The following is a 16,720-nucleotide window of genomic DNA, read 5'->3' as shown; positions in this document are numbered from 1 at the left end:
TTTCATAGCAGCTGGTTTAATTGGTGTAACTGGCCTCACACTAGTGACTGTGATGCCCATTAACGGCACATTAACTGTGCTTAACATCACGGTGATCCTTCTAAAAGGTGGCAAGTGTGTTGCATTTATGTGCTGAAATCACATTCAGGAAATTGAAACATCTGAACTGATTCTAACTCAAGTGTACTATAAGCCAAATGTACAGAGATCCTAGATTTGGTAGCTAGCTGATTTCCACAATAAAGTATCAGTCTGTTAAGGCATTCAGAAAGAAGAGATTCTATAACCAATAACCTAGTTTTGCTAACTACTTGTTCAACATCTTAGTTTACAGTAACTGCTGACTAGAAAGAAAGCTTCTTTTGGCTGTTCCTTTATTCACAGGGGGTCACCACAGAGGGTGGACCACCGTGTTTGATTTGGCAGATGCCCTTCCTGCCACAACCTCCAAGAGATCTGTCACCACCGGGGACCAAACACAGGATCGTTTGGTTGTTAGGTTAAGGTGTATACTACTACATGATGGCGCCACTAATATCTGGTAAAATTAGTTAACTTCATGACCACAGCTGCACTGAGGCTGATGGGAATATTTTGAGTTGTGCAGGTATGTAGCCATCTACCAAGATCTAAACCTGAAAATGAGCAGAGAGGAGCCTGAACGCCTGAAGCAAATTTAATATGTATCAAGGATTTCATGTGAGCTTCACACTGATGCCAGGAAAAGTCAAAGGATCAGCAAAGTCGCCAGGATACATCACAGAACTGTTGCTATGGCTTTGAAAAGTGCCTACATTCTTTCTAGAGGCCTGCAGGGGGCGACTCTTCTGGCTGTAAAAAGATGCCTAAGTGCAGAGAAGCCTATGAAAAAATTACTCTCTTACTTCCTTTATGACCTTAATAAACATTTTCCTAAATAGTTTATGGTCCAAATCATTTTCTGTTTACACTAAAACAAGCAATAAAGTAGTGGTGAATTTTCAGCTGACATGCTGTGGCTGAAAATTCACTGCTGTGCGAGCATTGCTCAGTTTCTCAGTCAGAACTACCCCTGGCTTGGTCAGAATTTGGTTAGAATCCCCTATTTCAAAATCCCAAACTTGACTGAAAAACAATAATTTAATTTGCAATTGACCCAAAAGTTGGTACATGAAATATGGACCGAACAGAGAACGGCAGTTCTAGCCACAAGCTAGACACATTAACCAGAAGAGAGAGCTTGGCCTTTTTACTGGCCTTCAAAAAAAGCACGTTTATTGTAACCATCTAAGCTGTATCATCTTCTGACTCAAATATTGGCTACAGTTGCACAACTTGATCCTTTTTTTTTTTCTTCAGTTAAGTGTTGGACACAGAGGATGCACACCAAACATTTCATGCTGAACTCTGGAATCTTCTGTCAAATAACGCTGCATGTGAATAAGAGACGTGACAGGTTACACCAAACCTCCTAACTGACAACACTGAAGTGGCAATAAGGGTTCAGGATAACAGAGATCAGCAGGAAATCAGTATTGTAAGCAGCTATGAAGAAACACTATGATCACTGTGGTTTTTGTTTGTGAGAAAAACCCACCAGCACCTTCACGACTGCACCCACTAAGCGATAGAGGCCTATACATCCCTTAGAGCACATTGATCTTCACAAGTGTCTCTGTAAAGACCTGGGTGCTGATACTGCGCCCTCTGAGATTACCCGCTAAGTTAAATACTCTCTGAACCGCATAATTGGTCTACTAACTCAATGACTAGTGGAGATGCTGAAAAGGGGCCGGTGATCAATGCCAATCCTCAGACAAATGGGTCTCAATGCTTCCTTGGGGAGTGATGGTCAGCATGTCCCCACAGCAGCCATTTTTCTTTACAAGGCCTCGGCGGTGGAAAGGCAGCTGACACAGAAGCTGAGAAAGAGGTTTCCCAGAGTCATACATGTCACCAATGACAGCATGCAGAGGATGTATAATTAAGCAAGTGCAGGATAAATGGTGCATAGTCATACTGATTAAATACAAATCTGCATGACTGCCACAAGTCTCTATACTCTCCTTCCATTTCAATGTCATACTTGAGCAGTTTTCAGACATTCACCTGCTCGAAATCCACTTATGAGAAACGTCTTCCCTTCTTTTCCTTCTTAGTACTGAGGAAAATATGATCCAAGTCTGGAAAAGACTTAAACGTGCTCTTACAGAGCTCCACCCACGTCACTTGATCCCATTTCAACAGCAGGCCTGAGAACAATAATATACTCACAATGGCAGAAAGTGGGTCAGAACTCTTAGTTTAAACCTGGGAGGAAGAAGAAAGGTGTGCAACGTGTCTGTCAAACTGTTTCTGTCAAATTCTGTGCATTAATATTTTTACTGCCTGCTTATTACAAGTCTATGTGTGAATCTGTGCATTTCCCCACAGCATCAGCAGGTAGGTGGGGGTGGGGAGACGTCAAAGTTCAAAACAAGTTCATCTGAGCTGCAGGCATGCATGAAGCTGGGGAGTCGTCCAACCTCCAGTGCAGGGCCTCAGTGCGCGATTTGTTTAACCGGGCCCTGCAAGGTGAGAGAGGGTAAGCCAATGCCTCCCCTGACAGCACAGTCTGAAAAATACAAAGAGGACATTCGAGTACGCCTTAAACAAAGTGCTAGATAGAGCTGGAACAACTTTCTGACAAGCATATGGGCGAGGGATTTGATAAGAGATGAGTTACCCATCAATGTTAAACTCATTTTTTGGAAAATCTGAATTGATCTCCGTCCACCACAGTTGCATAAATAACAGGAATAAGAGCTGGGTGAAGCAAGACAGTGGAGTGAAGACATGTCGGTTTCACATTGATATACTGTATATCAGCTGCTACTTTCTGCCTCTAGTAATGCAAAAATGTCACACTAAATGGACTTTATGGTTGATCTGGCTTATTTTGAAACCTGCTTTCATTAAACTTTCTTCCTCAAATATGGAGATGAATGTCTACTTGTACCCCTTTTTGTGCATTAAAAAGACTGAAAACAATGAAATTGTTAGAAAGTCCAGGAAAGACTGGCTAAAACTGTGGCTGTTAGTCTCTTATAGCAGCAAGGGCTTATGGCAAGCTTTTGAGAAAACATTCAAGACATGCTTTGAGTAGCTTTAAACACTTTTACACATGTGGGCAAACAATACATCCAGCTCATCCTTAACCTTCATTTTCTTTTAGTAAACAGCATCAGAGAAATGCTTAATTAAAACCTTTCTGTGTCTCCTGCTGTTGCTATGCAGCAGTGTAAACAGTGACATTAAATGTATCATTAAGTTCTAGTTATAAATGATGGTAAATGGACTGGTTCTTATATAGCGCTTTTCTACTCTGAGCACTCAAAGCGCTTTATACAACTAGATCATTCACCCAATCACACAAGCACTTTATCTAAACTGTTAAGTGCTTACTGTCTAACATTCATACACATTCACATAGATGCATCGGAGAGCAACATGGGGTTAGTATCTTGCCCAAGGATATTTGGCATGCAGACTGGTAAAGCCTGGGATCGAACCACCAACCTTCCGGTTAGTAGCTGACCTGCTCTACCACCTGAGCTACAGCCACCCCAGTGTTCTCGGGAGCACACCACTTCATTTCCATAAATATGAGATTAGAAACATTCTGAGTACTGATGTATAAAACAAGCACTCTACTTGACAAGACCTGTCCACCCGGGTGACAGGCTGACCGGTTTCCAGCAGACATAGCACACTCTGCAGCGCTGCACAAGAAAAGCTGACCTGCCTACACACTCTGGGACATGAATCAGCATGCCCTTCACCTGAATAAGCAGAAGAGACATCTCACTGCATATCGATTTATGGTTAAATCTGAAATCTTTCAAAGGGCTTATTTTGGTTGTGCGAACACAATGTATCACCAGCAAACCTTTTTCAAGATGAATGCACACATGCTAAGCTGGCAGCTCAAGAGCTTGTCTGCTGCTGTAATAGAGCTGTGTCATCAATATATGGTTAATGTAATCAAAGTGCACCAAACATGCATGAGAAATCTGCCGAGGACACCAGCAGCATTTTAAAAAAATAACCCAAACGATCTTCAGAGCAGCATTATCTTTTTCAATAAACTCAGGCCAAAGGTATCCTGCTCTCCCTTCCCATTAGGGGAGCAACGAGGCAGAAAATTAAATGCCGTCCACAAACGAGACCTCCGCTTTCATTTCCTGCAATTAGCAGCTTCGGAACAGAAAGCCAATTCTTTCACTGATTTAAAAAAAAAAAAAAAAGTGAAAGCAGCCGTGCTGGGAGCAACAGGCACTCTCTCTGTTAGCCTTCACCTACCAGCTGCTACCCTACACGCTCTCACAAATATTAACACAGAGCTGCAGAAAACTAAGGAGCTCCTTCATTTAGACACGCTCGAGCTTTATGATTCTACTTGTTCATGTATCTTCAATCAGCTCCTTCTGCTCTTTGCATAAACATCTCTCCTCTGACCGCACCTTTATTCTAACTTACTGCTCTGTAACCTGCTCACACAAGCAATTTTTAATCTTTAGTTAGCTTCTGCCAAAAGTATAAGGTTTATTCTACAAGATCCTCCACACCCAGCAATCACATTTACAAAACATGTACTCGTATGTATGACTGATTCATGAAAGGGTCTTTGCAGCATGACTTATCCATAAATCAAGATGCTGACGGTGCTGATAATAAAGCAGTGTCTCTGCAAAAGACTCTTAAATCGGCTAAAGTCCAAAACTACACACGAGTTAATTCAACATAGCTGTTCATGGAAAGTTTTCTGTTTGAGACCATCTCCAAATAATATCACTGCTTTCTGCTCCGAAAACAGTTTTTACACTTTTTTTGCACGGATATTGTGAGTGATACTAAATTTTCCTCAGAGAGAGCAAAGACTGATGTACTCGCAAAGCGGCTCATCACAGAAAGTGTTTATAGAAGTGTTTTTAACTCCAGAACATGAAATCATCTACATTATTTTATTACATTTCTATTTTTTTTGCTTTAGACAGCTGTTTGAATCACTCCCATTTACTCCTCTTTTGTCACTGTCAACAATGTCACAGTGATGACCTATCAGGTTTCCAGTTTTACTGAGCTTTGTTTTTACCCTTCTTACAAAAATTGCTGATTCCGTCCTCCTGAATATGTTTTCAATGAGCATGACCCTGTAAAGGCAGGCTGTCTTGGTGCTCTAATTTAAGTTCCTTTGATATTTGGTGCATTGGGTAGTGTGGAGTCCACGAACAAAACAAAAGGATATCATTCCAGAACCAATAAAACCAGGTGGTGTACATCCAAAACTTGGTCGCCAGGTAGATTCCCAGAGGGAGAGCGCTGTGCATGGAGTGGTCAAAAAAAGCCCTACAAAGAGAGAAGAGAAGCTGTTTAGCAGTAGGCGGCACTACCTCACTACACTTTCCATGAATGCTATTTGTGCAAACCTTTAACACATCAGCATGATGCATTCACTGTTGCTAGACTGGATTGTCCCACTTAGTCACAACTTTGGCCCTGAATGACACATTTAACCCTGCTCTTTTGACCACATATGGACTCAAGGAAGTATGACGGTTCATCTCTCTATGCTGCAGTCAGACAGCCCCAAAAATAAATGAAGCCATTAGCTGATGACAAACTGCAGCTTGACTCAACAGCATTTACCACACAACTATTTGTTAAACCAAGTAAGAATTCCAAGATTGTCAGTAAATATGAAGCTGACACCATGGATGATGAATGTTATTGTAGCCAGAGAGCTAACAGCAAGGCACAGTGAACCCTACCAACAGGCCCAGATGGTGGTGGTAATGGGGATTAAACAATGAGTAACATAGTGTCTGTGTGTATGTGTGCATGGAGAAGGGGCCGAGCATTTGAAAAAGAATGCGACAGAGATGAATCTAATAATAATAATAATGGATTGCATTTATATATAGCGCTTTTCGAGACCCTCAAAGTGCTTTACAATTCCACTATTCATTCACTCTCACATTCACACACTGGTGGAGGCAAGCTACAGTTGTAGCCACAGCTGCCCTGGGGCAGACTGACAGAAGCGAGGCTGCCATATCGCGCCATCGGCCCCTCTGGCCATCACCAGTAGGTGGTAGATGAAGTGTCTTGCCCAAGGACACAATGACTGAGACTGTCCGAGCCGGGGCTCGAACTGGCAACCTTCCGATTACAAGACGAACTGCCAACTCTTGAGCCACGATCGCCACAAATCTGTGTCAAGTTGTGATAATGTTCTCTTCATGTGCAGTGTGAGGACACTTAGGTGTGCGCGATGGCCACACTAAACTCTACAGACAGATTTTTCCTCATCCTAGTGCAACACACATTTCTATTTGATTATTAAAAATGACACATCCTTGTCAGGTGTTTGACTGAGTGTGAATCTTTAGCAGATAACAATGTTTCCTGTGGTGTGAAAAACTAAAAGCAGAACAGAAACAGTTATGAGCAAAAAAAATCCAGTTAAACTTTTTCTCCTAAATCCACCTCAGGTGATCCTGTTCAACTACAACAGTTGAGGCCACTTGAGATCTAATCAACCAACATTTAAATGTACAAAATTACCCAATGATAACAAATGTGCTAAATATGATGTAATAATCTCTTTAGTAATCTCTGTACTGCTGTGATTGAGACGTACTTGGAGAGGAACTGCACTGCAACCCAGACACCAGCATACATGACGCCCTTTATCAGCCAGGAGTCGATGTCCAGGTCAGCGATGAAACCAACTAACCAGATGACCACGAAGGGCGTTCCCAGCATCACCTTCTGCCTGAACTCCTGCAGGAGCAGAAGACATGTGGACGGGACAATGAGGGGGAGGGAGAAATGGTCAGTTTGACTTTTCTGACAGATGACACGATTTCAAAAAGTATTTTTCAATTAACTGTCTGTTTATACCACTCAAAGCTGCAAGTCCTTTGACCCTCTCCTTGATAGTTGATGTTGACAAAAATGCATAAGACCTTTTGATCCTGGGTTGCATAATGAATCCATATTGATAGCCTGACCAGATTTTTTTAATCTCCATTGATATTTTCCATAATTTTAAAGCCTTTTAGACCAAAAGGTAAAAAAAAAAAAATGGTTTCCATGGCAAATATCTCAATTTCAAGCAGCAATTTAATCAAGTTAGCTGCATTTCACAACTAAACCTACAACTAAAGCTCACTACAGCACACAGCCTGAAACTAAAGGCTGGACTAATGTGGACACCCCAAAATGGGATGGTGAGTTTTATCTTCTACTTCTCAAATCTATAAACATATTCACAGTTTGTTTGTGTTTTAGATTTCTGTCTAATTTACCTTAATTAGCTAAGAGTATCCAGGGAGACAGTTGGAAAGATGGAAACAGAAAAATGAAAGCAGAGTTCAACTGAATTTTAAGCACTGTTAATAATAATTACTGTTCTAAAAAATCTCTCCAGAGAAAGAAAAAAAAAAGTCCGTATCTTCTATGAGAGTGGGAATTATTAACCACAGACATAGGTTACTCTGACTTTAACGCCCACTTAACACATCCCACACATTCAAGCATTCAGGCTCAGTCAAGCTCAGACTTTGATCAGAAAAAGGTTCTTTATCACGATGGAAGTGAATGACCATGATGACGCATCGTAACAGATCTGACTTTCTAGCAACTGCAGACATGCTGTGGCAGTGCAGAAAGAGGCTAAGTCTGAGCAGGCTGGTCTGAGCATGTCTGTTGGAAATGAAAAGATGAAAGAGCTTTAATGGCAAAGTTTAGACAGCTGGACCTGTCTAAACTTTATTCTTCAAATCCGACTTGGACTGCTACATAATGATAATCGTTTTTTGTGTAGCATTGATGCTGTGCCTTTCACTTAATCACAAAGCCTCTGCGCTTGGTTTCTGGCTAGTGTAACCATGTCTGTGTTTCTACCTTGTCCATCTTCAGTCTCTTCAGGTAGGACGGGCTGTCGTAGCCTTTGGCCTGCCGTGCTTCCTGTAAGTGATTGATCATCCAAACGTTCTTCCTTTGCTTGGCAAGATCGAGTGGTGTTTCACCCTGAAAAATAATAAAAAGAACAGCTGCTGCATACATTTACAAGACATATTTTAGCTGTGTGCGCACTGAAAGAAGATCCAGAAGAGGGTGCCATCCTGGCTAACAGCCTGGCATGGTTACAGGGAGACGCTGATTCACAGAACCGTGGCTTACCTTGATGTTCTGTGCATCGACGTTAGCGTTGGCGTCCAGCAGCAGGCTGATGACGGTGGTGTTGCCGGCCAGCACGGCCCAGTGCAGCGCCGTGTTCTTGTGATATTTGTCACCCAGGTTGACAGACACGTTGAAGGTGAGTAGCAGCCGGGTGGGATCCACACTGTCACACAGAGGAAGAGATCCAGGCAAGATGAGTCAAACTAAAGTAAACGGGCATCTTACAAACAGGCTCTTCATAGAAAAATGGTTTTATTTACACACTTCCTAATCATGAAACCTTCGCGCTGCTACATTGCAACCATTTCCTTCTATATGAACCGCGAAGTTAAATTGCAAAATCCCAGAAAAACAGCTGATTAGGGAATATTCATATGAAGTTGAGTAGCAACATAAAAAAACCCACCTTTGTGTGACCAGTGTGTATATATTTATTAAATACTAGAACTAACTCTAAGTTCTACTATAGAAGAACATATCTTGTCAGTGGTAAATTACAGCGGTAAGGGAAAGTATGCAATCCTCAATTGATTGGGGGAAAAATCTTAATATTAAGAAAAATCTTAATATAAGCCACAAGTACACAAGAAAACACAGAAACAATTAGAATCTTCTGTGGTTTTACTGAACTTTATTACACTGCTAGTGGAAATTCTTGGCTTTAATAACTGTGCAGACCTCCTTCAGCAGCAATAAGAGCACACTAGCATCTCTGGGAGCGTATTCTAAGGACGTCTGATGTCAACAGCTCTCCGAGATGACTCTCTTCCTAATGGGGCTCTCTCCAAAAGACACATTTTCTCAGTCTGGATTCATTCTGTGGTGGGTTTAGTTTGATGTTTAGGGCCATTGTCCTGTTACAGAGCTTCCCTGACATCAATCTGTAAAAGACCTCAATAAATTTGGGAATACAAACCAGTGAAGTGTTGCCAGTTAAAATAAACTGTTTGGACATAATTGTGGATTAGATAAAGATGGGACAAATTTAAAGATGCAAAGTAAAAACAGACATTTAAAACAAACACACCTGTGTGTCCTGTAAGCCGCCCACATTAGAGGAGTCATGCCGTTCTGATCCATCATGTCCACATCCTGTTACAGAGGAAAGACAAATTACCACATCTGAAGAAGCTGAAGAAGCCATGGAGAGGCAAAAGAGAGGCAATAAGGCTCCCCCTGATGGAGAGAACTGGCATTATTAAAATACAGACTACTCTCAGAGTGGCTTTAAAAAAACAAACAAACAAAACCACACATGTCACAGACCAGAACGCAAACCAGCGGAAGGATATATGTTACTGTGTATCTCACACTGGCAGCAACAAGACTTTTAAAAATATGCCAGAAAAATCCACAAAAGCACATTCACTCTTGTGAAAATACTGAGCTGCAGCGTTTGTGTTCTCTACCTGTCCTTTGGCAATGAGGTAGGCCACGATGGAAGTGTGGCCGAACTGGGCGGCCAAATGGACGCAGCTGCAGCCCTCGCCATCGATCAAAGATGGGTCAGCACCATATTTCATGAGCTGCACCACCATAGATAGATGGCCTTGTCTAGAAAAGATAAACACACAATAAAGAGATCATTTACAAAAGACGCACAAACTGATCTTGAAGTTTTATTCCACAGCTAGGGAAACTAACAAATAAAAACAGCTGTTAGCATGCACAAGATAAAACGACCAGTCATTTAGAGGCCCAGGTTTCCTTACTTGCTTTAAGTTGGTGACCAAGGTAAAAATCTACAGTCTCAAATGGCCCTCACATGATTGATGAAGCCTTGAGGCTGACTGCCTGTCTGTTCTTATCATTTTATTTCTATGGTGGCTGCATGCTTTTACTGCATACAGTATATTGGATTTTAAAACTGGCTTTTTATGACCAACACCGTCTATGATGTAAACGTCCCAGAAAGGGCAATAAAGATTTGAGAAACTACAGGTGAAAATGACAGAAATTCACAGCTTCAGTTTAACTTTATTGCCTGAGAGAGTTAAAGTGTGTATCGGTTTCCCTGCACAAAAGCGTGACTGTTATTTGCTTATTATGGTGAGGTCATCCAGACTGAGGAGGCTGGGGGCCTTTTTAAGGTTACTGGGCGCTGGAGAGGAGGCTATGGAGGCGGTTTGGGGGTCAAAGCGGAGGGTGACACACGACTCCTTGGTGTCAGTGTAGCAGTGACGGTGCGGATGCCTGTCGTTAAATCCATCAATAATTCATGAGGAGACAGCTTCAGCCCCCCTGTCTACATGTGAAAAGGAGGTGTGGATGTCATGTGAGCTCTTCCTTGTTATTAGTGGTCATTACAAAGAAAATCGATATTTAACTCTGTTAAAAATCGATATTTAACTCTGTTAAATATCGATTATCTAACACTAAAGTTAAAAAAGAAAAAAGAATAGATTTGGCTCAAGTTCACAAATGTTTGTTCGAGTGAAGCTCTAGCATTGTTGAATGTAACACGGAGAAGCTAAAATATGTGTCAGATTTAATCACTTTCTAATTAAAAAACATAATGACGAAACATTAAAACACAGATCTGTGAACGATATCAGGCCACTGAATAGCATATATCAGTGTGTCACCTGGTAGCCCAGTGCAGAGGTGTGGAGTTGAGGTCTCCTCCCAGTTGGTCAACTATAGCTCCCTTTGATATGTAGTACCTGCACACACAAACACAATCACCAGATGAAGCATTATACTTTGCATACCTGTGATATGGACCTCCTATTAATAGGTGTGGTTGCATAAGAAATATAAATCCCCTCTTCAGTCTTTTATGGTTGAGAAGTAAAAAGGAAATTTGCTCAACACAGTTCTTTCAGTTTTTTACTTACAATAAAAAGGAGATTTGGCATCTTGACAATCTATCCATTATTAAGAATCAAGTTGAAACATATTTTTGTGAGGTTTTAAACTGAACTTACACTTTTAAATTTAAATTGTGTCACTTAAACGAAGAGATTGAAAAAGAAACCAGCTAATTTATTAGGCTGTTCAACCACATTTTACAGCTTTTTAAAAAAAAAAATAAAATCAGATTTTAATATCAGATTTATATTCATCCAGGGAAAGGTCATTCTTTAAATATTTAAGTCTATAAGCTATATAGCCTGCTAGATACAGTTAAGCCCAAAATTATTCATACCCCTGGCAAATTTTGACTTAAAGTTACTTTTATTCAACTAGCAAGTTATTTTTTGACTGGAAATGACACAGGCGTCTCACAAAAGATAATAAGATGATGTACAAGACGCATCATTGTGGAAAAAAAATATTTCTCAGCTTTTATTTACATTTGAGCAAAAAGTATCATGTCCAGAATTATTCATACCCTTTACAAACTGTCACAGTCTCTGGGAAAATCCAAAGTTCCATACCATTCCAAATAGTCAAAGCTGTTCTAAAGCATCCCAATTACCCTGATTAATTGGAAATAGCTGTTTTGATCAACTCAACAGGTGAAAAACAGCAGCTCTCTGCAGGTGGTCTGTGGACAGTCATGGCTAAGACAAAGGAACTCAGTGAGGACCTGCAGCTGTGCATTGTGGCTGCTCACAAGTGAGGAATGGGCTACAAGGCCATATCCAAATGTTTTCAAGTTCCAGTGGCTACAGTGCAAAGTATTATTAAAAAATACAAGATGTTCCGCACTGTGGAAAATCTCAGAGGACGTTGTTGGAAGCCAAAAGTGAAACCTGTGGTGGCCAGGAGAATAGTGAGAGAGGTGAAAAAGAATCCAAGGATCACCACCAAGGCCATTCTGGTGAATCTGGGCTCTGCTGGTGGCAATGTCTCAAGGCAGACAGTCCAACGGACACTGTTCGGTTCCACGGATGCAGACCAAGGAAAACGCCACTTCTCCAGGCACTTCTAAGGCATGCAAAAGCTCATTTGGCTTTTGCAAATGCTCATCTGGACAAAGAAGAAGGTTTCTGGTCTTCAGTGTTATGGTCAGATGAAACAAAAATTGAATTATTTGGTCACAATGATGTTGGCATCATTGTGATCATTTGGCATAAAAATGGAGAAGCCTTCAACCCAAAGAACACCATCCCCACTGTCAAACATGGTGGTGGGAACCTAATGCTTTGGGGGTGTTTTTTAGCCAATGGACCATGGAACCTAATCACAGTAAACAGCACCATGAAAAAAGAGCAATACATGAAGATTCTCAACAACAACATCAGGCAGTCTGCAGAAAAACTTGGCCTTGGGAACCAGTGGACATTTTAGCACGACAATAACCCAAAACATACAGCAAACGTGGTGAAGAAATGGTTAGCAGACAACACCAGTAACGTTTTGCAGTGGCCTAGCCAGAGTCCTGACTTGAATCCAATTGAGAATCTGTGGAGGGAGCTAAAGATCAGGGTGATGGCAAGAAGACCCTCCAACCTGAAAGATTTGGAGCTCATTGCTAAAGATGAATGGGCAAAAATGCCTGTGGAGACATGCAAAAAGCTGGTCTGCAATTATAGGAAGCGTTTGATTGCTGTAATAGCCAATAAAGGCTTTTTTCTATTGATTGTTGAGAAGGGTATGAATAATTCTGGACATGATACTTTTTGCTAAAATATAAATAAAACCTGAGAAATATTTTTTTCCACAATGATGCCTCTTGTACATCGTCTTATTATCTTTGGGGAGACACCTGTGTCATTTCTGCTCAAAAAAGAACTTGCATATTGAACAAAAGTAACTTTAAGTCAATATTTGGCAGGGGTATGAATAATTATGGGCTTAACTGTATGTAGGTATTTCACATTGTTGTAAGCAGAAATGCTGCAATTAATCTGATTGCACTGTAAGTTTGTCAGTGTAGTATAATCACAAAGATTTTTCTTAATTGAAAGTTTGGTTACTAGTGTAACATGGGTCCTCTGAAAACCAGGTGAGCAAGGTTTGAAAGAGACCTGCTGTTCACAACCACAGACACAGCCACCTATTCAAGAGCAATTACATCAAACCCAACATCTGTGCCTCATCTGTCAGTGGAAGTGCACCAGTACAATTCCCTGTCATTTTAATGCCAGTTTAGCTAAAGAGGAAGACTCATAAAGCAGCTGACAAATAAGCCTAGAAGTATATTACAGAGGTCAATTGCAATGTGATGGGATATAAATTTCCCCTTAGTGTGAAAGGTTGCCTCCATACCTGAAACTAATTATAGCTGTAGTTTATAATACTGTAAATGGCACCGCAGGTAATGAATATCCACATATTTTACTGCATCAACATAAACTATTAAAAAGGAAGTGGAAGTCAATAAAATGAAAAGAAAGATGAAAACGGAAATGAATGACTGGAGATCAACACAAAGAAACAATGCCATTGTTTGACTCACTGGGTGGAAAGTATTACAGTTTATCAGGTATATTACAAAAATATTGAAATGTGTAAGACTAACTTGGTTTTGGTTTCTTCAGTTCAGTTAATATGAAACCAGAAGATGTATTGTACATTTTGTTGAGTTGACCAAAGAGCTACACTGTAATCTCTAACTACCTGACAACCTCAACACATGATCTGAATTAACTCACTTGACCAAGTCTATCCTGTTGTTGATGGCAGCCCAGTGAAGGAGCGTTACGTTTTCTTTGTCTGGCTGCCGAACATCGAAACCTGCCTCCACCAACTCCCTGCAGCGCTCGAAGATGCCGTACCTAAGGCAGAGGGGGGGAGGATTAAAGTATGTACACATAAGTAAGTACAAATGCCAGATATACAAATGCACAAACATAAACAAACACAGCATGAAATACATAAAACTAAGAGATGCTAAGAAAACCTACACACAAAACTGGAAAATAAAAAAAAGCAAACACCCAAACAAGACACCTACAGTGTGGCATAAGATGGCAAGTGAATAATCTCAACCTCAAATCAAAATAACATAAATCTAGTATCCAGTGTTACAGCCACTCAGAGCTATATATTTTTTTTTCATCAGGAACATATTTTCAAGCTTCGTCTTTTCCCAAGAATAAGTCATCTCATGTCCTGACCTTGCAAATGACTTTCTTTAGCATACAGTGAATCAGAAAACCTCAGATGAAAACATGGTGGGTTTCAGATTTAAAGCCTGTGGTAAGTTGACAACACAAAAACACAGAAATAAACACGCAACAATGCAGGCTCCCATTAGACCAGCTGGTAACTAGAAAACAATGTCACCTTTGTAAGTCACACTGGTGTGATAACAATAAGACACACAATCCACTTACTGTGTAGCTTTGACAATGTCCCAGGTGCTGTAGTCATCCACGTGGTTTTTACGGCTGACATTCTCGCTGTAGCCGTGATTGTAATGACTCTGGGGTTTGATTTCCTAAAAGTAAGCAGGAAGGACAAAAGACAGTTAAGTTCCTGCCTATTTTTGAGGTGACATCACAGGATTTTTGTACTAAAATTGTAAATTTCCAATTAATAAAAAAAAAGCAAGGATCAGAGCTTTTGTCATGTCACAATACTGACATTTTTATAGCAAAAAGCTAAAGAGTTTAGAATCTCTGGGAGTAAAACAATGCTATAAAGCAAGGGTGCAGAATAACGTGACTCTTCTTATCATGCTATAAAGGAGTTAAAGACCGTAAGCACAGTCAATATAGTAGCAATAAAACAAAAATCTGACAATAATCAATGACTACAGACAAATTTTCTTGAACTTGCTTGCTCAAACTGGTAAATGGACTGTATCTTACATAGCGCTTTTCTACTCTCCCGGAGTACTCAAAGCGCTCATACCACCCATCACCCATTCACACAAGCACCGTCTTCTATGCTTTTAAGTGCTTACTAACTACCATTCAGACATATTCATACTCCGATGGATGCACTGGAGAGTAACTTGGGGTTAATATCTTGCCCAAGGATACGGGTTGGCATACTGGGAAAACATTCAAGATACCACACCACACATAAACACTTGTTTACTGATTCTTAGATGCAATTTTGGTTTGGCTTGGTTCAAGCTGCAAAAACATAAACAGATGGCCATTATCCGACAACAGCAGGGTCAACAAGGGCACATGTGACAAAATACATATGGAACAAAACTTGCAGTGGAGTAAAAACTTGGGCTGGAAATTAGATGACTATAACCAAATGCTATGAAGTAAGCATGTAAGACCAGCAAGGACAACAACTGTTCTGCAGACATTTGCAACAGAACTACGTGATAAAGATGTCAGTCAAGATTCATTTCATTCATTTGTTTCAACAAGAGGTGAAATCAGATGACTTAAGGAGAAAATGTGTCTGCATGGGTCTTCATTTGAACAAATCTTCTAAACCTGCAGCAATGCCACTGATTCCATGCACCGTGACCAATACAGCAAGCATATTTGGCCCATAAGGGCCAGAAAGGCTTTGAAAAGACCACGGTGACAGAAACAAGTTTAGGACGCAGTGCACTGCAGGGGACAGGCTCCTGGAAATGCAGACACACTGTGTAGTGCTCCAGAACATTTCAGCTTTTATATAAATAGCTAATCACAGTATTCAATTATAAAAAGAAAATAAAAGCAACTCGTTGAGTCCTGCAGCTGCTGAGGATCTCTTCTGTCACATGGATGTGGTGACTGTGCTACTCACATTCAATTAGCCTCCATAGTAACGCCTCAGAAACCACAATTAGCCTCGATCACCCGGAAATGAGAGCTGCATCTGGTAAACACAGAGGCTCCCACTCTGCCTTTAGCCAGTGAGGCTCGTAACTTTGTGAGTGGGCACTGAGCCAAATGTTAAACTGGGGTAAGCTGCTTCTTCTTCGCTGCTTTTTAAGACCCCTTTAAAATGAAAAAGGACATACACACAAGGCAGAGAGAGAAACAAATTCTGTATGAAATTTAGAGTCTAAACTGTGATCATGTCTCAGGAATTGATACCAACCTTACAGCATTCCAGCAACATTACCACCTTAAAATCTCAGTATATGGTTCAACTTTTACACAGCCTTTCACGCCTTTTTGGCTGTGCTGCTGCTGCTGCCGTGCACTTAAGATTGAGAAATGATGAGGCATCCTCTGGGGAGGTGGATGAGGATACGACAGACCTGTGTAGAGCTGCTAGGTAGCTTGAGGTGAGATCTCAGGGGCCACAGGGACTACAAGCTCACGATTATGTTCAGTGTTTAGCTTGGACTTCCCTACAGAGTCACAGGGACCTAACTGTGAAACCCGTGTGTCTGACATCTTTGGGAAAAGGTGAAAAGTGCACAGGAAAAAGCAATACAGACAGGTTTGTTTAACAAGAATATAAGAACTTCACTAGTTTATAACAATTTAAAAAAGAATACACAGCTCAGTGAGGTGCTTCTTTTCCCATAGACCCATCTGTACAAACAGTAGCATGCTGAGCTACAAGGCAAAAATCACAATTTACTATATTTTGATTAGCCCACAGAGTTAGATGCATAAAAGCTGAGTAAATCTGCCAGTGACAGCTGTGACTGCAGCCTGCCAGCAGTCGCCTTAAACACTACTGAGCAGCGATGTATAATTAATACAAA

General features: G+C 40.8%; 1 protein-coding gene across 2 annotated transcripts in view; it reads right to left on the bottom strand.

Moving 5' to 3' along the window:
• Positions 1-16,720, bottom strand: part of zdhhc17 (zDHHC palmitoyltransferase 17) — a 34,077-nt gene that overhangs the window by 8,071 nt on the left and 9,286 nt on the right. For both annotated transcript variants that reach the window (XM_025899596.1, XM_003449790.5), the window contains 9 exons: positions 14,436-14,539; positions 13,752-13,874; positions 10,794-10,871; positions 9,618-9,762; positions 9,236-9,300; positions 8,209-8,371; positions 7,930-8,055; positions 6,662-6,804; positions 5,267-5,367 (listed from right to left, as the gene is read on the bottom strand). In XM_025899596.1, coding sequence (XP_025755381.1) covers positions 5,267-5,367; positions 6,662-6,804; positions 7,930-8,055; positions 8,209-8,371; positions 9,236-9,300; positions 9,618-9,762; positions 10,794-10,871; positions 13,752-13,874; positions 14,436-14,539 — 1,048 coding nt within the window. The remainder of the gene's footprint in view (positions 1-5,266; positions 5,368-6,661; positions 6,805-7,929; positions 8,056-8,208; positions 8,372-9,235; positions 9,301-9,617; positions 9,763-10,793; positions 10,872-13,751; positions 13,875-14,435; positions 14,540-16,720) is intronic.

Source organism: Oreochromis niloticus, linkage group LG17 (genome assembly GCF_001858045.2).
Source record: "Oreochromis niloticus isolate F11D_XX linkage group LG17, O_niloticus_UMD_NMBU, whole genome shotgun sequence".
Lineage (NCBI taxonomy): Eukaryota > Metazoa > Chordata > Actinopteri > Cichliformes > Cichlidae > Oreochromis > Oreochromis niloticus.
This window is presented reverse-complemented; position numbering and strand designations above follow the sequence as displayed.